This window comes from Solea solea, chromosome 6 (genome assembly GCF_958295425.1).
Source record: "Solea solea chromosome 6, fSolSol10.1, whole genome shotgun sequence".
Classification (NCBI taxonomy): Eukaryota; Metazoa; Chordata; class Actinopteri; order Pleuronectiformes; family Soleidae; genus Solea; species Solea solea.
The window spans coordinates 14,149,113-14,173,310 of record NC_081139.1 but is presented as its reverse complement, the minus strand read 5'-3'; the positions used below and the strand labels follow the sequence as shown (position 1 = coordinate 14,173,310).

Genomic DNA, 24,198 nt, shown 5'->3' with positions numbered 1-24,198 from the left:
ATAGTGAAGAGTTTCAGTTCTATTCAGGTGACGCACTGTCTAATTGCCCTGAGCAGATTTTGTGGGTATTAAGAGGGGCTTTGCAGCATGGCTAACCATTTCTCTGCCCATTGGAATATCAGCAATTAAAGTACAGTATTGAGTGGAGAAGAAATACTCATCCTCAATGAGTTGTGAAGGACATTTCTGTGTACACTGTGAGAAATGTGTATGTAAGTAATTTCAGGAGTTCCTCAACTCGCATTAAAACTGTGAGTTAATCATTAATCCCTTTCTTTTTTTTTTGCCTCTCCCTCTCTCTTTTTCTTTCATCCTCAGGGGTGGATGATGGGGAGGACATCCCTCGAGAGATGTTGGTCGGGATATATGAGCGGATTCGCAAGCGGGAGCTCAAGACGAATGAAGACCACGTGTCTCAGGTTCAAAAAGTGGAAAAGCTCATTGTTGGAAAAAAGCCGGTAAGTTTGGCCTTGGACTGCTGTTGCCGTTGATATGACAGCTTCTCTCTGTGTGCTTTTAGAATGGCTCGGGTTCAGGAAGTTACGTTCCCATTCATTTTCTCCACTGACGTTTCAGAAAATCGTTTTGAATCTGGAACCAGGCCGAGTAGCTACAAGATGAATTGAAACCATTTACACATTTGATTTTGAGGAACGTACAGGAGTGTGTATAAGATTATTCTATGAATAAAGGATCAAATCTCATAAATCTTATGAACGATCCCTTCCACTGCCCCTTTTCTTTACATTAACCAAAATAGTGTTGCAGTATATTGTAATGTATGTCTTTATATATGCATATAGCATTTCCAGCATATTAGAAAGTAGAGTCATGGCTGCTCTGTGGTAAATGTAATGTATTACATAATGATTAGATCCATGAACGACACAAACCAACATGGTTTTCAAGGTTGTGCTCAAGGTAACAGCAAGCACCACTGAACAGAGATGCTGCTATTACACCTGAGGATTGTACTTGGTGTAGTATTTCTCCTTGACATCATCAATAAAATGTTTTCTTCTTAATGTGGAGTTGATATCATTAGGACGTGTGGCTCTCACAGAAACACATATCATTTTACGTTCTTTTAGCTATTGATGAGTCTACCTTGGGCATTTACAATATTACGGCTGATGATTCAAATCTAAGAGAAATATGTGCGGCACTGCAGTATGTGAGTAAATTCAGAGTTGAGTTCCTTTTTACTTCGAGAACCACATTGCTATGCCCTTTTTAATACCTGAATCTAGGAGCATACATAACCAAACTGCAAACTAAAATAAATGAGTCCAGGCTTAACCATTCTCTACACTTCAACCTCCTGCAAAACAGAAGAGAAAAGAAAGAGTGTGAAACTCTTCGGGCCTGGAGAGCTTAATGCTCTCTGACTGTAATGTGTCTTTTACCCTGCAGGCAGCAAATGAAAAGGGCTGTCTGATGAGCTTTGTAATAATGAATATGATTAATATCCTCACAGCCCACAATCTCAAAGGTGTTCACTTAGATCTGTCACCCTGTTCATCATATCAGCAAGACAAATCAGCAAAAGTCCAAGGGACCTTGACATGTATCTGCAGTGTTTTCTCATAAATCCTGTTTTCTGTATTTTATATACATATATATTTTATATATATGTCTACTAATCCATGTAAATGCATGTTTTTATTTATCTCTTACTCTATAGATTGGCACTTTACACCATGGTCTTGGATGTGTAAGTATTTCTTTTTTGTTTATCTACATCAATGGTTACAATGGGATAGTGGGGTGGATAATGGTTCTTAGTCTGTGACACCATTATTTTGGGGGTCAGGAGCTGAAAAGTTTAGGAGCTTCTGTTGTATTTGACTGTTCAGAGTAACCTTTGTAAAAAAAATACAGATGCGTTATGAAAAAGGTGCTAGCTTTGTGGGTTGTACATGGTTCAGAAATGATGATACACTTTGTGTGCAGGTTTTGTCCCTACCCCACCGACGACTTGTCTGTTACTGCAGACTTTTTGAAGTTCCCGACCCCAACAAACCACAAAAGTTGGGGGTTCACCAAAGGGAGATCTTCCTCTTTAATGACCTGCTCGTGGTATGGCACATGTTGTTCTCTCTGCACATTGGGAACACATTAAGACATCCCACTGAGAGAGTCTGAACCACATTAAACGCTATGCTCCGTTTTCACAGGTGACTAAAATTTTCCAGAAGAAGAAGAACTCGGTGACATACAGCTTCCGGCAGTCCTTCTCACTTTATGGCATGCAAGTGCTGCTCTTTGAGAATCAGTGTAAGTGCCCTGGAGATGTTTATGTAGACGTCTGTACGCTTCAGACGAATGAGTCCGAGAAGTCTGTGTGACTGTCCTGAGACCAATCAGTTTGATCGCGATATATGTCTCAATTAGGGAAGGAATGACACTGCAGCATTTTGTTAATAACAGAGATGGCTGCTGATGATGTGTCAAGGCCTGTGCAATCTGCTAAACCATCAGTATTAATCTGTGTAATTGGATGGTGTATTTTCTCCAACAGAAAATCGAACAACTGCACTTAAACTGCTTCCAGAGACTTTTCCGACGCACTGTGCTACATCACATTTTTTATCAGTTGGTTGTAGATCTGTCTAGGTGCACCCAGAAGCATTGTGTTCAGCAAACCATAATAATATCCTTTAGAAATTAAAAAAATTAAGACACAAACTCAAATTGGTTTGGCATTTCCAGCCTAACTTCATGTCCTTTAACTTCATTAAAACAACATTTATGGCTATAGACTCCCATTGTGTGGTGTGTCTATGTGTGTGCCCAGGTGTGTAAGTGCTGATATTGTTTCTCATCAGATTATCCCAATGGTGTCCGCCTGACCTCAGCCATTCCCGGAGCCGACATCAAAGTCCTCATCAACTTCAACGCACCCAATCCTCAGGACCGCAAAAAATTTACCGATGATTTGCGCGAATCGATTGCTGAAGTTCAAGAGATGGAGAAGTATCGGATAGAATGTGAGCCAGAGTTTCCTTTTCTGTTTTATCACCTTGATGCATTGCATTGGATTGTAAATGGACACCTGGATGTCAACTTCTTGCGTGTTTCCTTTTGCACAGCGGAACTAGAAAAGCAGAAGGGAGTGGTGAGGCCCAGCATGTCCCAGAGTTCAGGGTTAAAGAAGGAAACGGGAAATGGCAACCTGAATCGAGCGAGCCTTGATGACAGCTACGCTATTGGTGAGGGTTTGAAGAGGAGCGCCCTCAGCAGCTCCTTGCGAGACCTCTCGGATGCAGGTAAAATCAAAGATTACCATGGTAACGCACTCTCACATGTCTCATTCTTCAGCTAGATGAAGTAGTGTTTACCTGAGCTGCTGAAGGCTGGTATACTATTATTATAATATTATTTACTCCTTTTGGAGCTTAAGGGTTTGGAAAGTTGGAAGAGACTGGGTTCATTTTCAGTTTTGATTTGACAGATTGGTCGCCCAAACTGACCTGCTTTGTTGAGAATCTCTGAGTCATGAGGCCAGTGAAGCAAGGATGATAAAGATGTGTGTGTTTGCTCATGGACTAAGGTGTTATTTACTAGAGGCTTTCAAGTAATAATCCTGTGTCAACAGTGGTAGGGGAAGCCGTGCTATGTAGGTCATCGTGATCAATTTGAGCATCTTAGCAGTAAGAGGAATTAATGTTGTGCGGTTGATTCAGAGTGTGGCCAGTTACAGTGCAGAGCAGCTGTGCATAAACACTCAGCGACCTCAACACTGGGTTTAGAATAGCGAGGAAATGCAAAATAATGAACTGAGCGGCTTTTGGTCGGTGATCCTTAAGTAAGACAGAATTGTAGCGTTGGCCTTTATACTAGAGTCTATTCACTTTCAGATTTTTTTTAACATCAGTGTTTTTACAGTTCAAGGATTGCACCGCATCCGTGAAATTTAATTTTTGAATTTGGCAGTTGACGGTAACTGGTATTAATCGCGTCTTTTAAGGGAATTTGTTCCAATTGTACTGCTCATCTTGTGGCATGGTGGCTCTGGATTAATCATGTGAAGTTGAAGGCAACCGTATTGATGTCATAGGGATGTAATCAGATTACTTTCACCTAATTTAACAGAAAGGTCCTTTCAGAAACTGGAGTTAAACGCACCAGATAAAATGCTGTTGTTGCATGATGGTAAATGTAGTATTTGGAACGAGTATTCAGGATACCATGTGTCTGTTTTGAAGCGTCCCTCTTAAAGTTAGAGTCTGTCTGTTCTTATTTGTGGAAATTCTCTTTACGTTTCAAGAGCCACCAGTGAATTAAGTTGTCTGAATAACAAGCTGGTAGCTGTCGTCCTTGCAATAGTCTATTAAACATGACCAGTCATTTCATGGAATGATTGGCTGTGTTCCTGTCTCTAACCAACCTGGTCTCCTGCACACACACACACCCTGTCTGTCTTCTTACAGTGCATGACCAGAGTCTTTACAACAAACCGTAACGGCAGAGAAATGATAGCCATTGGTTAACTTCCCGTGTTTTGGAGTTTTGATGAGAGGGCTGACGAGAGAGGTGTGGGGGGGACAAAACTATTGCATGGTCCTCTATTGGGATCCCTTTCAGAGATTTACAAACCTAAGGATTAATGGGTGTTGAATAATAAATTGCTGGCATCTCTTTAGTGTCTGCTGTCAACTGTGGCTTCATTTGCTGTGTAGATACCTAAAGAAAAGAGTAAACTAGAGTTACGGCTGACCTTGTTGTGGAGCTGTAGCAGTGATTTGCCTCTTTCCTTTCCTTCAGTCCTTTTTCACCTCCCTCTGTCATCATGACAGTCTGCCTGTAGTAAGTCCTGTGCCACTTCTGTCACCTTAGGGTGTTAGTTTAGCAGCTTCCGCTCCTAGACAAAGGGATTTCTCTGTGTCTAATGTGTCATGTTACATGTTCTGGGCAGGCAAGCGTGGGAGACGCAGCAGTGCAGGATCACTAGACAGCAATATGGAAGTAAGTTGGATGCAACTGACGTCGAGTTGTTCTCTGACTTTTTATGTTGTATATTCTAGACACACAAGTCTGTGTATTATTGTTTCTTTTTATTGGTGACTTTTTTTTTCTGCTTTAATGGTGTTTTTGTTTGTGAGCACCGTGAACACTATGCATGCGCTGGGCTGAACAGGAATGATTTGCTGTGGCTGACACGTTAACCCTTTCACGTTCACAGCATGGCTCGAGTAATACTGGTCCAGACTCACTTTAGGGCAGCTCTGAGTTGATGTCGTCAACTCTCACCTTTGAGTCATCCCTCTCATGTTCAATGGGCTACATTTAAAGTTGTTGTTCTTTTTTCTGTTCACACTGTTAAGTACCCCCACCTGTGCAATGTCCCTTCCAGCTTCTGCATGCTCTCAGTTTGGCGTGACTGACTCACACTGCTCCTTTTTCTTTTTTTTATTGACGCACGTCCTCACCAGCATTAAACAGTGAACAGATCTCAGGTTGAGATTTCATAATGTTTGACTGCAAACTATGGAGCCCAGTGAAAATGTTACAGTGGTTACTATTTTGCATATTTTACTTCAAATTACTTTAAATCAATAGTCTAGATGATCCGATTGGTTTACAGTAATGGCTAAGGTAACAGCGAGAAGATATATGTACATAGTAGTGTTGCACTGGGAATGAGAAAATAAAGCAGACCAAGAAGAAATGAGTGTGTTCAACGGGTTTTTTCAGTACTACTAATGCGGTAAAAGTTAGCTGGGTTTTTGTAATTTGACACAAGCTTAAATGTTCCAGTTCACCTGCGTGAGTTTGAATGCAAAGCTGTTGCCAGACTAGGAACTTAAAGTTTTTTCTTTATTTTTCTTACTGCCAACAAATTCCACCCCCCAAAAAAACCCAAAACAATGTGAAAGTACATCTCTCGGTACTTTCCATTGTGCTTCTCTGCCCGAAGCCCTTTACTTTCTGCTAAAAAAAAAAGGGCAAATATTAAAAAATAATATTCTTGAGTGTATTTATTATTAGCTTTTTAGACACTAGAACCAAACATCAGATCTTATAGTTTCAAACCTCAAAGATGTGCCACCCATTTCTTTGTCACGCTTTGACAGAGTCTGTATATTTGTCACCACAGCTCCGTTGCATAGTATTCAAACTAAGTGTGTGCACCTGCAACCCTTGTGTAGATTTAATTATTTGTGTTGGAAACACTAAGGTAAAATAGGACTGCTGTAGATTTCAGGGTTTAATAGCCTGAATTAATTTGAGGCTCCATGGAGTATTCTTTGGAACTTTGTGTGTGAATTACAGCAAAGAATTTGATGCTCTATCAGTGCAGTGGAAATAAGAGCACATTGTAAACTAATAACTACTAATGTTTTTTTTCATCAGTCATTTTAGGCTTAGGTTTAATTTGCATGTGATGCATGGCTCTGAAATATCTGCTTCATTCTTTTTTTATACAAACCTTTGTTTTGTTGTGCATTTGTTTTGTTTTTTACTGAGTCCTCTTAAAGAGACGTGTAATGATGTTGTTGTTTTTGTATTAGATTACATTAGATTAGACTTAATCCCACACTAGGAAAAAAAAAATCTCGTGTTTATGTGGTCTTGTTGAGTAGGGATCTAGACACATCAAACTATACTTAATTAAATGGATGGTTCATAGTCATAGTCAGGCAAACCCTGAACAACCCTGTGTACTCTCTGTAACTCACTCGCTGAACCGTCATCTGTAGATGGTAATGATGTAGTTTACAATAAATAGATACAATATGACAATAAATTGGAAACAACACCTGGAAACCAGATGTAATAGTAACAGAGGTATCGGTAGACAGAGAGAGAGAGAGTGTGAAGGCTTAGAAGCTGTTTGTCTCTTCATGACAGAATGATGTTTGAATGTTTGAATTCTCACAATCTCATCTCACAGTCTACTCTGAGATGTTAGCATAGACAGACAAACAAAGGCAGTGAACCAGAAAAAGGAAATGGAGACTTTCCCACAAGGCAACACAAGCAATCACATGGGATTTGAGATCAGCTGTAGCTGGTCGTGTAGTTATTTTTGCCCTGTGAAAAAGCGAAAAATGTCCAATTAGTTGTGACTTGAGGTGTTGTTTCCTTCTGAATAGCAAATGTAGACTCTTTTCTCTCATGTCTGTTGTTCTGACTGTCCTCTCTCTTTTAGGGGTCCATCATTAGCAGTCCCCACATGCGTCGGAGAACGCCCTCCAGCCGAGACTGCCCATCCCGCCACAGTGGCCAGTCCCTGCCCAACTCCTCCTCCCTGCTTGGATCTCTGTTCGGCACCAGGCGTGTAAAGTCCCCCAGTCCCACCCCACAGCCCCTGCACCCCACCCTCATCTCCCACACCCCGCATCCCGCCAACTTGCACCACACGGCCCGAGTCGAGACAGACACGGCGGCCCACGCGCACCATGCCCAGTTCTGCCAAATTACCCAGAACCCCCCGCCTTACCATCACCACCACCACTACCATCCACCAGCCCACTTGCAGCACCCACCGCACCAGTTCCACCCTCCCCCATCTCATGGCCAGCAGCAGCCATATCCGCCTCACACACAGCATGGCCACGGGAGCCACTCCTCCCACCCTGCTCATGGCTCCCACCACCATGGGCCGCCACCACCACCAACACCCTCCCAGGCCTCCAGCAGCACCAAGCCCAAGCACAGCGGCATCAGTACAGTGGTGTGAGGGGCAAAAGGGGGGCCCTGCTCTGGGCTCTGTGACTGATCTTTAATTTTCTCTTCCTTCGAGGCTCTCGGCTGATGAGACGGTTGCACTGTGCATCACTTGTCTGTGGACGTGAAGCCAGCCAGAATTCTGTGTCTCCTCCAGCATATTTTGTCACACTTATCAGTGAGACAGTTAATTCAACCCAAGCACATTTACTTTCTGTTGTTCCTTCAGTTTCTTTTCAGATCATAACTCATGTCTGCTTTCCTCAGCGGCAACAGACAACAATGCAAGAGCATGCACAAAGACCACAACTACTGTTCTTCCTCAGTTAATGAAAAAAAAGTAACATGATCAAATGTCTTACAAATATTTTACACAGAAAGTAAATAGTAATCTTGATGTTTATGTCTACAAAGTGATTTTATCTAGTGTCGGGGTGGTTTGGCTGAGCACGGACAGACAGACAGACAGACAGAGGGTCAGCCTCAGCAGTAGCTGTATGAGTATTTAACGTAGTGGTAGCTCACTGTGATATCTCTGTTAGCAGTGATAAATGTGCCAATTATTGAAGCATTTACTAATTTAGTCACAAAACTTGCTTCATGTATAATGTGCATAGTATTTTGTAAAATAATATTAGCTCTTATTATAAATCATATTATTACGGAACACATGGCATCAATTAAAACTCTCAGTATTATACTATACATACAGTAGGTGGCGTAGCTTCACTGTTCAGAAATCAATCAAGGCCTCTGTTAGTCGGGTAGTTCAGGAACACAACTGGAACACAACTGTAAATGGTTGCCTTTGAGTTAGAGCTGTGTCGTTGAAGGCTGGTGCACAGCAGCCGGCATACAGTGTCACCCATCGCACTTCACCTGTTCAGAGTCACCTCTGCTGCTCTGGAGAAAAGAAGCTGCTGAGCAAACAGATTCATCCGAATGTCCGCCCTCCAGTACTTGCTGCTCCTCCGCCCTCATTTTATTTTTTTACACTATTTTTTAAGAGTTTAATAAACAATACAGAATGCTCTATATTGTACCTGGTCAGACTGTCAAAGTCTGTTCTGCGGGAAGAGGAGGAGGTTTTTAAATGTTTTCCGTGGAAATGGAGGGAGTCTGTGCAGACTGGCAGGGAGTGTCCAGGTGTCTCTCCTAATGTGGAAGCTCTCAGCTGGCTGAGTGTCCCCTTTCCCTCTCTGTAGTTCCACTGTGCGACTCCTGAGTATTGAGTGCACTCCCACAGTACTGTTTATTCCCCTGATTGGACTTTTCCTCCGAGCCTCACTGATGACACAGTGCACAAATAAATAATTATCATTCTGTGGTGGTGGCAGCAATCCTTCTCTCTCTCTCTCTCTCTCCCTCCCTCTCTCTCTCCACAAATGTCAGTTTTATATCAATCACCTTTTTTGACATATTACGGGATGGCTGATTGTATGTAGTTTACAGCCTTCCCGTGCACATTATCTGTAGTGTGTGCAGATTAGAGGCTGGTTTGCTGGAGCATATTTTCGGTTGAAAGTGACACACAAAGCACTTGTTTTACTTGGTTGATATCAATGGCAGGAGTTTGTCTGTATTTGCTTAAAGGCTATGTGGTGGCTTTGCTTTTGTTTTGTTTTGTTTTTTTTAAGTTGTGCAATATGTATTTACTTTGTTTGTGTATGAGCAGTTGCAAACGGATGGTTGTTCCATTCTGTTAGTTTTGTCTTTTCAACCTGTCAGAGTCCTTTGTCATTTCTTCCTTTTAATATAAAGTGTGAAGTATCTACATTGATTTGAAAGGACAGGACCTTTCAAGAGGATAAAGAATGTCAAACATAATGACTGCATGCAACAATGTATTCCAAGGCTATTTCTATCTGTTGTGTATTCCCAAACTATATCAGAGGTTTCTGATGACAGTTGTTCATTTTTAACGGTAGAATAGTTTCAACTTCTTTGATTACGGCTAACTGGAGTCAAATATGTATTTGTGTCACTCCAGACGACTAACCAATCTGTATCTCTTACTGAGCCACAGAGAGTAGTTTCATGGTTCGTAGCATTCGGAAAAAGACGGACATTAACACAGCTGTTGGACAGAAAAAGAAAGTTCTATGCCAACAGAAATATCTGTAATCTTTACAGTCGATGTGATGACAGATGTTCCCCTCCATTTGGAAATCAGACAGTTATGAGTATATGAATCACACATTACTGTTATGAAGTGATATCCCGGGGCTCATAAATTCTTTAAGTTTCCAAAATTCCACCTTCTAATAACACTTTATAATGGGTTTAGAATTTGTTACTTTAAAGGTCCATTGTGTAACATTTAAGAGAGGTTATTGGCCCAAAATGAGTGTATAAACACTTTAAAATAGAACAGCTTGGTTTCTTAGCTGTACAAGATGCCTCTTATAGGTAGTTTAGGCAAGGGCCTTCCCTTCTGGAAGCTGATATCTTGCACTGTCATGTTTCTACAGGATCCTTAATCCTAGATCCTAAAAGCCAGAGTGTGTTTTTGACGTTTTGAAGCAGAAGCTTACTACGCAAACACAGAAGAACAACGCCTTGAAGCGTTTGGTATACGGCGTAGTGAGTGGAGGGGTTTGTTTAAATCTGCGGTGTTGCCATTAGATGCTGGTAATGCTTACACACTGGACCTTTAAAATAATATTTTACATAATATTTTTTTAACTGTTCTATACATTAGCAGTTCAAACAAGAAAATCCCACAAGCTTGTGTTTATCCTGCTTTTTTTATTCAGTCATCCATAGTTATAAGTTTAACTGGGTCATTGTTTCCAATAACCATCAAATAACTTGGCAGAAGGTTTATATTTTTTGATGATTCTAGTCTTAACAACCACAAAGCACTTTACACTATGCTTTGGACTAGAGGCGTGGGGTTTCAAACCACTGACTGTGTGGGCAGTGAACAATCCACCTTACCTCCTGAGCCATAGCTTTGCAGTCTAGGGGTCCCAGGGGTTAAAGGTGCACTGTGGAGTTTTGACCCTTAGTAGCAGCATGGTGGAGCAGCGTTTGTGCGACTTTGTCCATGTTTTCCTGCTTCCTCGTTGTTCCATTGATCAGTGGCAGAGGAGCAGAAAACTAGTGAGCAATGATGTAAATATTGCACAATTGTTTGAATACACTGACTGCATATAAACATAACTTGTACTTATTCACAAGAAAAGTAGTAAGTGGTCAGGGAGTCTTGATGAGGAGATAAAAAGATAGTGGGAAAAGCATCTGTCGTGCTGGGCAAGGTTTCCTTTCATCCTTCACAGTAAGTGCCATATACTTAGCAACACTGGCTGTGGTTTAGGGCATCAATTTTAACAACAATAATTGCAACACATAATGCTCTGCAAAGCAACTCAGGGGGAAAGAAGGATAAACACTCGCCTAAGAGATTTTTCATAACCTGGTAATGAATCATTGACAAATGGAACTTGCTTACAATATATAAATTATTTCCAAGTGTTACTGTTTTAGAAATGTAACTCTCCACCATGTATAGGATGTGTCAGATCTGTCAAATATTTCCTTTTGCAGCACTTAGTTATGTGCCAATACTGCAAATTCGTAAGATTGTTAATCAGTTTCTTACCAAAAAAAAATGTTGGGTACCAAATTGAATCAAGCCAACACAGTGCTACATTTGACTTATTACTAATTATTTCTGTCATCAGACCAACATCTCATTATTAGTATTTCTGGAATTAGAAAATAAAACTTGCTTTATTCGATGCTGATAGCCTTTTGTTGTCCAAATAATGTTTAAAGAGTTTTGCGACAACCCTCCAATTCCTTTGGAAGTATAAGACCTATTGTAAAGCCTGTCCAGGTTCTGTGTGAGGTGCTTTGTTGCATGCCATTGATGCCTACGATTTCTTTTTTCTTTCCTTTTTTAAATTCTTGTTCTTTTGAGCAACAGGCTTGACTAGACACTGAACGTTCAGTATAGGTTTTGATTTCTCTGACTGATGCTCGTTTACATTTAGTTGAGTTCTGGCCTGCTAGTGTGTCTTTTCATTTACCGCTGTGTCCCTCACTCTACTCTGGCATGCATCTCACCTCTATTCTCACTGTAGTGTACAGTATGAAGACGTGGCAGTGGGCTGCTGCTGCTGCCGTTGCTGAGTGTAAATAGCAAGTCCATCTTTGAAAATCTAATGTTACTCGATGAAGTACAGAGGGTTTGAAAGGGAGGAGATGCTTTAATGTGTGGGTGGGAAATAAAGAATGAGAAAACATATGTGAATGGTCTGTAAATTATTGTTATTATTATTATTATTATTATTATTATTATTATCACTTCTCAATGTCTGCAGTTACATTGAAGGTGCATTCCTGCTCCCCTCTGATACTTACATAATCATCAAACTGCTTCTTTCTGACTGAAGTATCATAACCAAATGTTACACAGTAAAACACTGCTTCGGACTTATTTCCCGAGATGCTCCTGTTCTCTCGTGCTCACAGCCCACTTTTGAGGTCAAAGGGAAGGGAGGGGTGATCTTATTTTAATATGCATTCTGTTTCTAAGTAGGCAAAAACCCTATTGATGTAAAACTAGTACTGTGACGATGTTGAGAACGCAAAATAAAATGATATACTGTCAAACCTGTGCTGTGTCTGAATGACCATTCTTTATCTGACTAGTCTTCTTTAACAAACAAGTCGAGTTTTTTGTTGTTGTTTTTTTGTTTGTTTTTTTTACATCATATTGAAATCACGAATAAGCCACTCCATGCTTCAAATCACAGTATTGCCGGTGTTGTGCCGAAAAGAGACTTCGTTTTTCGGCAAGCAGTCTCTTTTCGGCACAACACCGGTCTTAAAACCATAAGCTTTTCGCTGTGAACCGATTCCAAGTTGGGCGTGGTGAAACGTCACTGAGGAAACACATGGCTACTTAATATGCAGCGCTTCTGCGGAGGCTCGTCACTGCTGCTACTGCTACTTCGAGAATTTTTTTTTTTCACCATTGAATGAAGATGGAAAAGGAAAAACGCATGGCAGAAGAACTAAATCGTGGTTGTTACAGCGCAGATATTTGGCTGTATTTCTTCAGAGACTTCTGGTCACGCCGATCTCACTTCTGCTATGCTATGGAAATGCTACGGAAGAAGAAGCAACAACGTGTAGATGCAAACTTTCTCCAGAGCTTCTGTACAACAAACGAATGGATTCTTTGACGGCCGAAAGAGAGTGTCAGGACATGAGAATAATTGGACACCTTGAGGAGAACATACAGTACAGTAGTGACTTCTGACATGACGACATGACGCGGCGATGAAAAAAAAGCACCCCGAACCTCCTATCTTCTGAAGGGGTGAGTTTTCGTAGTTATCTACGTTAAGTCATTCGAAGTCACATACAGGGTTTAAAAAAATGTTTTTTCACCCTATCGTTTAATAATTCTCTGTGCGTTTCAGAACATTATGTGGCTAACCTTATTATTAGCTAGCTCATAGCAATGTGTTCCCTTTGCTGGATGTGGTGCCACTACACTATGTCATGGTCAAAGCAGATGTCTGATGACTGCCAGGTTTTTAACCGACCTCTGCTCAGTGTTAGTCTTGAACTTGCACAGTGTGTTTCTCTCAGTTTGAGTCTCTGACTATCATTAATTTACACATTTAGTACTTTTAAACAAACCAAATTATTGTCATAGTCTGACTAAAATTGGACTTTTAACATGCATGTTAATGCAGTGAGTGATTATAGTGTTCCTACCCACTCACCAGACCTACAAAGTACAAGAACGTAGATTCACGTGTAGAGTGGTAAATAAAGAGGCTCAGTTCTCCCTATTTTAGTCTATTCCCCATCAAAATGATTAAGCAGTTTTTTAAGGTTGCATGGTTTCATGGTGTTAAGCAGTCTTTTAACTTTTAATTATAAACAAATTGCCATTTTTTTTCAAACCAGTGTCATGTTAATTTAGCTCCACACAAGTCTCTCAGTATATTAGTGTTTACACATCTTGTGTTGTCCGGCAACATTCCAGTGCTATGGAGATGATATAATGTTGTACATCAAGACATACAGAGGCATTAGTAACATTAGACTATAAAGCAAGACCACTGCACACACAGAAGCACCCACAAGATACTCAAAAATCCTAGTCGTGCTTCTCCCGCTTGCAGTGTATACACACAAACACTCAGGTCTGATAGTCTTGCTTGACAGAGCTTGTTTTCAGATAAAATAGCAGCATGAAAAATACATCATTTCTGTTCACAAAGACCAAACAGAGGCAGAAGAATAATAACAACATAAATCACCAAAATGTGCACAGTGTGGCTTTAAGTCGCAATCTCACAACTTAAGCCAAGATCATTGAGTTTGACAGAGCTCCTCTCACCCAAAGGTTGAACATACCCCCCATGACAAGTCATTTGACCACTCTGTCCATCATAGGCAGATTTCCACTTAAAAATCCATGACATGACATAATAGTAGCTACAGTATTCAATCCTGCCTCTAAAGTGACACAAATATGATTGTGTTTTAATCTGCCCTTTTCTATCCAACTGTACTGAAGCCTTCTGCAACTGCAGACACATCACTGCTGATGAGGCTTAAAACCGCAGGACACGTCTTAATTCCCCCAGTCTTGCACAGCATGCCTGGCTGAATGCCCGCCTGACTGTGGCAGGTGGTCTGAGTGACAGTTTGCCCTGTTTGTCTATCTGGCCCTTGAGGCTGGAGCTAAAAATAGATCATAGCCTTGAAGGCTACATCATCATTGTTAGCAGGACGACGTCATCATGCAGCTGGGATGGGCCAGCGCAGGACTTCATTTCCTCTGGCCACAGAGAATGGTGGGCCTCGCAGAACACTGCATTTAATGTATTGGTTCTGTTGTAAAATGTATGCACAGTCCACATGTACTGTAATACACAACACATGCATGTTATTTTAAATATCAACCTCAACCAGTGATGTAAAATAGCAACACAGAGATCTGATCAGTATATCCACAGTAATAAAATATCCACATGTTCTAAATGCCTATAAACTAATTAGTAGTAGTAGTAGTGGTAGTGGTAGTGGTAGTAGTAGTAGTAGTAGTTGTTGTTGTTGAATTGTTTTTCATTTATTATTTATTTGTTACTCCCTGATCCAGTTTATTTGCACATTTGCGCCACCACCTGGTGCTTTTGCAACATTGTTATTGTGTGTTCAGTTGGTGTAGGAAATTTTACCCACCTCATTTACTTTGGTTTTACAAGTTACTTCTTTCTTCAGCAAAGGTGTTCTTCCTCTTTGAGTAGTGAGGACGCGACGGACTTTAAAAACTGCTATATGTTTTACATCTTTGTGTGGTTAAACAGATAATTTATCAGTAAATAAAATGTGATATAATGGCTTTATTTGTGTAGCATGTTGCATTCAGTGTAGAATTGTAAATGTTTTATCCTTCTGAAATGACCTCACATTGTACCATACTTTTTGTTGTTGTTGTTGTTAATAATGGTGATGATGATGATGATAATAAATCCTCTCAAGTAAATACAGCCACAGTAATGTTGGCATTTGCAAAAAACAAAACTGAATTATAAATATAAAAACAGATACCATGTCAAAAAAGATAAAGTAGAAATATACAGTAAATACAATATACCATAACTAATTACATTAATACATAGTAAATACTACTACAAACATAAAACCCATACATTATAATACATAATAAATGCCCCCTTAACAAGGTGTCCATGCAGTAATGTAAGAAGGAGAGATGCCAAAAGAACAACGTTTTCTGACAGTAGCTTCAAAGAAAAACCATGAGATTAGATTTAAAGTTTTATATTTCCGGCCATTGTTAATAAGAAAATATGAACACAAATCTCTTAATTTAATGTTGAAATAACTTCAAATAATAGGGACTAAAACAGTTAATGTACAGTAATTCCCTAGGACTGCGGATCGTCTGTTGAAACAAGAGACACACTGGTGGTGTTGTGGTCACTGGAGAGAGTTCAGTATATTCCTTCAAGAGGATGAGCGCAGATGTAGGATCTGTCCTGCAACACCTCTGCTGCAATCTTCTTGATGTTGGCATCGCTGTTGCCGGGAGTGTCTGCAATATATTCAGATGGGAATTATAAGGCATTTTTTTTCCCCCCCAACTCATTTAATACAAAATACAACATTCCCATTTGTCTGAGAAAATAGATAACTTTGAATACACATTATTAAAAAAAGACAACAATGTACACACAGTGTGACAATAAAAAGCAGCGGGGGTTTCAGTGTTGGTATGCTGGGTTTGGGGAAAATCTGCAACACATGCAAGTCTGTTCTACTGACATGCTGTAAAAAGAAAAAAAACAACTATGGAGCTGTTCCTAATTAATGTGTGGTGCTGGACTTACGTGTCTGCAACTGATGAATCATGTAATTGTTCTTGAAGAAAGCCTCGCTGCAGAACGTGTTTGTGAGCAATATCTAGAAAAATGATCAACACAAGCATTCATTAGAACCTTTACACAAACAATTTGTGACTCAGTGACATGAAAACGACTGATGCAGCCACTTCAAAGTGTTCAGTGAATTCAAATGTGAAGACAGACGACTGTAAACATTCGCTTATTCTATATTTATCTAAAAAAACATAATTTCATCAACAAAACGTGTCAGTGTTTGTAAAGATATTTGTCACATTAGCAATTTCTGGTTGACCATGGGATAAAGTGACATTCAACTGGTAAAGATTACAAAGTTTATGAATCACAGTGGAACTATACCATATGACTGAAACTTTTTTTATGATCATGGTTTGGATCTTGTGTGACTCAGCAAATCATCTCAGTCCCACTAAAAGAAGTGACCGGCTATCTTGGGAATGGAAAATAGTTAGAAAAGGATCCAACTGTAAGCTTTACACAGAAACATGAGTGGACCACTGATGCCTGAGGACAGAGCTGCACATCTGAAACACAGAAGACGACGAGACAAAGCATCCAGTGCCTTCTTTAATGTCTCACTCTTGAGGATTTGTTTTGCTCTAAATTACTGGTTCTGATTACACACACATGCACCCATATGTATTTCCTATTGTTGTGAGGACACTTGTCGTCAAATGTAATTCCCTGGCCCCTTTGTCTTTCTGTAGTATTACAGTAGTAGTACTCAAATGCATGCCTAACCACAAAGCCTTATTGCCTGTCTAACCTAAACATCATTTTAACCCCATCCTAACCATCAAAAAGAAACAAAAACTCTCAACGTTTCAAAGCATCATGTTCAAAATCTATTTTCAAGCAAAATTGTCTGAACAAAGGCAATAATATTTCACACAATTAACAGTCAAGGCTGCATTTGAAACAGAGTGGAGATCTGCCAGTGCCTGCTAATGCAGCACACAATGTGTAGTAATAATCTTCGGGGTGACAGCATTTATTTGTACAGTAAACTTCTCATCATCAGTACACTTCTAAAACATAGCCACATGTCTGTTCTAGCTCAGTGTCATGTCAGTCAAGAAAGCATCTGAATATTTCTTCATCCTGTCAGGTAGTCCTGCCAGATAACGTATACAATTTATAATTTATTGCTAATTATTTTGTGGACCCCAAATCAATGGGTCACAGACACTCAATAGTCCCTAAAACCCACTTTTAAAACCACTGCTTCACATCAAGCCTCTATTTAAAATGTATAAGCTGCATATACTGTAAGCTATTGATTTATTGTTTATAATAGAATGTATTATATTGTTTATAATAGATATTGCTTTAGATACACCCAAGTAAAAATTTATTTATCAACTCCATGTTGATTTAAAAACTGTATTTAAGGGTGTTCTTAACCATTTAAATACTGTCGACTAATTATAAATTGAGACCAATTATGAAATAACTAACAAATCATGTAATGATTTGGCTATTAACAAAATTCATCAATATTCACAAATGTAATTATAGGCATATCACAATAAAAAGATCTCAAATAATTTTGGAAACTAAATGATTGGTAAATAAATGAGTTAGGGTTGTGTGTGTGTCCAGGAAATGAATGAATTAATGTGTGTGTACTGTACACACCTCGTGGTCATTATTCTTGAGGCCGATGGTGATGGAGCGGCTGGCTCTGGACAGGACAGCTGTCATGGCATAGAGGTTGATGAGCACATCTGCTACTCTCTTAAGGGCGATCTGTTCGTCCACTATCGTCTGACGACATCAATGTGTAAGAAAGAAAAATGTAATCAAACATCCATCACTTATGACTTCAAAGATTATAGTTGCTTCTACTTCAGCATGCCTTTCATAAATCTGTTTATTCAAAACATTTGAGCAAAAAAGTCCCACAGCTCTATTTTTTATTTTTTTATTTTGAGAACATAAAAATATAAATCCAATGTTACCTTTCCAAATCTGTACAACAGGGTCTCCACAGTCCATCCAAAATGAGTGACATTCAGCTCCAACATCTTTGCACTTTCCTACAAAAAGAACAATGTTGAGCCTCCGCTGAATAACTAAACAAGTCTTAAAGAAGAAATGAGACCGATTCCTTACTGTCATGCTGGGATGTACCACGCCATCTTTTCCTGTCAGACCAAGGTCTACCGAACTCGAAAACTTGTTCATCATTCTCTTGACTAACATGCTGATAGCCAGACCTACGTTTCCTTTCTTAATTTCACTGGAGGCAAAGCAGAAACAAGACTTAGGGCTGAAGCAAAAGCATTTTCTTTAAATGAATTACATAACCTTGTGATGATAAATATGAAGATTGGGAATAAAAATATTACTGCCAGACAAAATTAGATCCTTTTATTTTGCTTAAAAATAATCTTAGTAACTTATCTTTTACCTTAGATGTCGGAAAAATGTCTGAGAATTTTTTTAGAATTAAGAATAACAACCAAAAACTTTAAATTAAAGGGGACATCAATATTTTCCCAGAGGGGGAAACAAGGACAAACAGTGTGACAGAATGGTTGGTTTTAAGAGAAGAACAGTTGGTGAATGAGGATCATTGTTTGTAGCCTTTAAAATCATCTGTATACAAACAAACAGGCCAGCACCAGGCAGAAGACAAAGTTAGAAATTAGCTGGTGAACTTGAATTAGCAATGAGCAACACAAAGCTAAATGTGACTTTTTAAAATTTGGAGTTTATAAAATCAGACACTAACCTGATAGGAACCTAGAAAACATAGTGTGCGAGTGCATTGAGGAGATCTGTAAATACTGCTTTCATTTACTTTTATATTATATTTACTGCACTTTGCTTAAACTATAAGTAGCTGTTGAAGGGATTGCTCGTGAAAGATCCTTCATTTCATTAGTGTGTGAACAGTGCTGTCTTTTATAGTATCAATATTAAATGACTTTATTTCACAGTTTTAAAATGTCCATCCATCATATACTTACTTGATTTTCCATGTGGTAATTTTGCCAGCATACTGCATTCCAGTGAGAGCGATGTACATCCTCAGGACTTCATTGGTGCCCTGAAAAACACACAAGAAAAACAGTAAGTTAAACACTAACAATCTTACACTTATTATACTATAATGTGTATGATGGAGATGAACACCACACCATGTTTTCACATTCAGGTGTTCAACATCTATAAAAGTGAAAAAAGCTTTTCTCAGGGATTATGACACAGCTATTCAAATGTCTCATGAGCTGCAGTATTTTTATTCAAATACTGAACAAACTTTTATCCCTTAACAACAACAAAATAGTCAAGCATCTCATAGACATAGAGGAAATGGAAGAAGGAAGACAAATTATTGTAATGGCCGACAATATCACAGTACCTCAAAGATGGGCAGAATGCGACAGTCCCTGAGATAGCGCTCATACGGGTAATTCTTGGTATAACCCAGACCTCCGAGGACCTGGAGAGCTTCACTGACACAAATCCACGCCCGCTCTGAGCTGAACACCTAAACACAAAACAGGGAATACACATCATTACACTGTTTTTTGCATGAAATAATGTCAGTGACGAAGCTGTCGAACCTTGACCATTGCAGCCTCTAGAGAGCAGTCTGGAAGCCCGGGCCTGTCCATCATCCCCGCGGTCAGGTACGCCATGCTCTCCATAATAAACGCATTCAGGGACATGACAGCAAACTTCTCCTACAGTGACAGAACAAAGCCCACGCATTATTTACTGAGCAGAAAGAGATGTAAAGATAATTCACTATGTTCCTCTGAGGGGAGAGTCGTCTCTACCTGAATCAGACCAAATTCACTCAGGCTTTTGTTAAACTGCTTCCTGGTTGCTGCGTACTCCGACGTCATCGCTACAGAAAGTTGAACAAAGATGATTTTAGATTGTTATAAAAAAATACACAAGCTAGCCTAAAAATACACCTGCTCAGTTATCTCCAGTTGTGGTACTGGAGTTTTTACATACTTATGAGTTTTTTGATCATCCCAGCGGATGAACTGCCCATACTGAACCTCCCCGAGTTCAGGATGTTCATGGCAATCTGTCCAACACAAAGCAAACATTCCCATAACCATACAGGTGCGGATACAGGTATGTGAAAAAAGTGTGGCACCGATGACTGTAAAAAGCTCACCTTGAATCCACCACCAACTTCTCCAATCACATTCTCTACTGGCACAGGAACATTGTCAAAGGACACTTCACAGGCTGAAAAGGTCAGAGAGTTTCCATGTAAATTACATTAAAAAGCACAGACTCTTCCAAGTACCCATTATTTGACTCAGCCTTACTATTTGAGCCCCTGATGCCCAGTTTGTCCTCTGGCTTGCCACTGGTGATGCCTCCAAAAGCTCTCTCCACAATAAAAGCTGAAATCTTATCTTCCTTAACGCCATCTACGACCACCTCCGTCCTGGCAAACACAGTCATTATATCTGCCATCCCTCCATTTGAAATCCAAATCTGGCAGCACAGATCAAAAGACAGAAAAAGATGAAGGCCACAAGAACAGTGAGGGTGGATATTACTTTGTCAAAAAAAGGCCAGATCTATGGTTTGCACAGCGGGATTTCCTCTCACCTTGGAGCCATTGATCAGGTAATGTTTGCCGTCTTCAGACAGGGTGGCACGGGTCTGGATGGAAGCTGCATCGCTTCCACTAAAATGATGAGAGTGTAAATGAATGCATCTATATACTGAGACACAATCTACACATGCAATCATGCAGTGCTCAGTCATAGTTGGCAATGTCCTTTAATATCTTTTACTAAGACTCTTCAAACATTAAGTTGTAACAGAATAGTCTTCATTTAACTAGTGTTCAAAATTTTAATTGTCTTACACTGGGCCTGGACAAAGTTTTCATTACCCATGTGAGTTTTTCTGACACTGAAACGACCTAGATTGAAATTGGCTTTTACATCATTAAAACAATTTATCTAAAATCTACTGTGCCTCAAAAAAAAAACATATTTTCATATGATGGTACCTTGCATAAGGTTCTTGGAGAGCAAGTCTTCTCCCCAGTTGTAAATTTTACTCCAAAATGTTTACGTCTTTTAGTTAAACTTAAACAAACACCTTTGCATAATGAGTGCTATAAAGGCACTCGACACATTCGATAGGTCTCCACTCCAGGAACCACTATGACATCCCATGGTGTGCTAGAACATAAAATATCAGGCTAAGAGGACCACCTTTTCTGTTGGCTGTGCTTAACAGCATTTTGTGCATACAGGACAGTTCAAATGACTTGAATGTGTTTACCTTCCAGGCTCTGTCAAACAAAAGGCTGCTATGTGTTCTCCAGAGGCCAGTTTGGGCAGATACTTCTGCTTCTGAGCTTCAGTCCCTGCGATCAGAATCCCCTGAAACACACAGGACGACATCAGTGTCACCGGTACAGTAATCACAGACTAAAACCTTTGAGTTTCATTACTTTTACCTTCAGTCCGATGGCTTGATGTGCAGCCAGTGTCACAGCGATAGAGCCGTCCAATGAGGTGATCTCTGCCAGCCGTGCATACATGGTGTTGGACAATCCAAGACCGCCTGAGTTGGATAGACAGAGAGACATGGTCATAGCAGGATATAGCAAATTTAACATTTATTAATATTGATGACATGGCTGTGAGGGATACAAGATAGCATCAAGCCACGATATAAGGGGAACAACTGGTCCTGCGCTGTCATCAATCATCTCATCTAACTTCCTGCAAGAAAGTTCAGGGGTAATTTTTAGGATGATGACGACGTATCCCTTTAATAAAAAGCAATAAAACTGACTATGGCTGATTTCAGAATAATAATTCAGAAAATAAATAAGATAATAGTTAAAGTCACTCAATAGCGTCAGGTGCAGAGAGAGTGTAGTTCAAAAAGTGACACAAAATTGAGATTAAAACTTAAATCTAACAGCCAGGTAGGGTGTGTGCAGTGCACAGCCCCCTGTATCTAAGACATCAACTCTATAAACAACCTAATAATACAATCCCACTAAAAAAATGCCTAACTCTTCCTTTAATATTTTAATCTTTAGGTTAATTTTCAATCTTAGGGTAGATTAATTGGCGCATATGAACTCATTATAAAACCATAAAGTGTGCAAAAGTGAAGAGGTGCAATTTTTTTCCTCAAGCCTCTGTAACTGTGGTGTTCGTTGATCTCTACTGCAATATGTACAAATCTCACATTGTCAGAGATCAGTACATTAGGTCGATCCTGGTAACAATCAAAACTGCAGAGAGCAAAGAGCACAAATAACATTAACACCTTCATTTAGGTAATTGTTCAGTCGTCAAGAAATTCCTCAATTCCTTCATATACTGGCCATTATGAATTTAATCAAATTTATGTTGCTGTGATTTTTACCATACTCCTCGGGAACCATGAGTCCAAACAGCCCGAGCTCTTTCAGTCCCTTCAAAGTCTCCTCAGGGATTTTGGCTTCACGGTCAATCTTCGCCGAGTCAACTGAAATCACAAAATAAAGTCAGTCACCGACAAAACAGATGTCAGGATCATGACGGCCGCATTTTGATTGGACTGCTAACAGTATATGTATATTTAATTTTTTTTATTCAACACATTGACTAGTATTCTTCTCTCTCACCTTCCTCACTGAAGAATTTTTCCACTGGGGCAACAAGCTGGTTGATCTCATCCAGTTCTTCTTTTCCAATTTCTGGATAAGGGAAGACCTCATCCTAGAGGAGAAACCGGACAATTAATGTACCAGCTTCTTAGAGCAGATGAAGTCCACTGGCTGACACTTTTCTGCAAAATTAGCTTTGCTGTAATGACAGCATGTCTCAGGTCTAACTCTTACACCCAGTGAACATTCTTATTTTGCAAACTTTTAACATAAAATAATTAAGATTTGGTCCCAAAATATTCTTAATAAATACTATACGATTTATTTGTACTGCCACACAGTGTTAAGGTTTTCGAGACACTGTCAAACATACAGTACAATTTGATTTGTGATTTTGGTTCCACATGGGAACAACATTTTGGTTACACATATCAAAACGGAACTAACTGAACGTTTACTTTTTGTCCAAACGTTTTAAGAAATCAGGGGGAAACCTGCCTTACCTTGTTCAACGAACCCAGGAACAAATCCTTAGCATAAGCCAGTTGTCTGCAGTGAGTTCTGAACAACCTCTGCTGTTGGACCTGCTGTATCTTTTTCCCAGCATGTCTGACGTTACAGGCGAGCAGCCGCTTACAGGACTGAACACATTTGGACACAACGACAAGTCTGTTTGCGTTCATCATCATCGTTGTTCTGAGTTCTGCCTCTACGTCCTATTCCATTGATAAACCACTGACACACTAACACAGGCGGCTACCTTTCACCCCGTTCTGTCGCACACCAATGACGTAGCTGCAGGTTTAGAGCAGTTGTCAACACAAGGAGATGTCCTGACTTCTCCTTGATAAAACACTCAATGGCCCGTCCGGGGATCTCCGAGCGGAGTGAGGACGGTGTATGAGCCAAATATTATTTTGTATTTTATGGGGTTATTCCTCCTGAACACCTGGGAGCATATGGTAAAGACCGAGGCTGGCTAGAACATATGTCAGTTCATGTCACTGATCACACCGAGGTGTTGCTATTTTTGTCGAAGCAAACTGTTTTTGTCTGGGCTCGGAAGACTTGTGTGAGATTTTGTGGTTTAAAGACTTTGTATGGAAAATGTATTGGAAGTGACGTCGCAACAGAATGTGGACTCTATGCAAATAAATGCAATTTAAGTTTAAGTATAACAAAGTTTCGGCATCAGTTTCTCCTAGTTAGTCACAACAGACGGTTTACATGTTTGTGTGGTGAGATAATCAATCGGTAAATAAAATATGATGGTAAATGGTTTGTAGTTATATAGCGCTTTTCTAGTCTTGATGACCACTCAAAGCTACTGTACACTACCGTTTTGCCATTCACCCATTCACACCCTTTCACTCACACTTACATACAGCGCATCTATGTGCAGCGCATTTTCAATCACTCATCACTCACCCACTGCACTACCGTGGCTTTATTTTATGTACATTATCGTGTTGAAGATTTCAATCTTTTATTTCTTTTTTCCAT

At 39.8% G+C, this 24,198-nt stretch overlaps 2 protein-coding genes across 11 annotated transcripts in view; one reads left to right on the top strand and one right to left on the bottom strand.

Annotated features, from left to right (window-relative positions):
• iqsec1b (IQ motif and Sec7 domain ArfGEF 1b) overlaps positions 1–12,298 on the top strand; it is a 159,691-nt gene extending 147,393 nt beyond the window's left edge. For 9 of the 10 annotated variants that reach the window (XM_058631294.1, XM_058631293.1, XM_058631291.1 and 6 more), the window contains 8 exons: positions 319–458; positions 1,685–1,714; positions 1,954–2,079; positions 2,178–2,277; positions 2,829–2,990; positions 3,093–3,269; positions 4,919–4,968; positions 7,157–12,298. In XM_058631294.1, the coding sequence (XP_058487277.1) occupies positions 319–458; positions 1,685–1,714; positions 1,954–2,079; positions 2,178–2,277; positions 2,829–2,990; positions 3,093–3,269; positions 4,919–4,968; positions 7,157–7,687 (1,316 nt within the window). In that variant the 3' untranslated portion in view covers positions 7,688–12,298. The remainder of the gene's footprint in view (positions 1–318; positions 459–1,684; positions 1,715–1,953; positions 2,080–2,177; positions 2,278–2,828; positions 2,991–3,092; positions 3,270–4,918; positions 4,969–7,156) is intronic. The other variant, XM_058631301.1, reaches the window with a different exon arrangement.
• A 3,175-nt stretch (positions 12,299–15,473) lies between these two features.
• LOC131460761 (complex I assembly factor ACAD9, mitochondrial-like) lies at positions 15,474–23,474 on the bottom strand. The gene is made up of 18 exons (XM_058631538.1): positions 23,199–23,474; positions 22,714–22,807; positions 22,473–22,574; positions 21,547–21,653; positions 21,369–21,469; positions 20,682–20,760; positions 20,393–20,564; positions 20,236–20,309; positions 20,067–20,142; positions 19,883–19,953; positions 19,667–19,786; positions 19,462–19,590; positions 19,067–19,146; positions 18,207–18,333; positions 18,053–18,130; positions 17,730–17,858; positions 16,059–16,131; positions 15,474–15,763 (listed from the first exon to the last, which is right to left on the bottom strand). Exons 1-18 carry the CDS (start codon positions 23,382–23,384, stop codon positions 15,663–15,665), a joined length of 1,899 nt encoding a protein of 632 aa, XP_058487521.1. The 5' UTR covers positions 23,385–23,474; the 3' UTR covers positions 15,474–15,662.
• Positions 23,475–24,198: the final 724 nt, after the last annotated feature.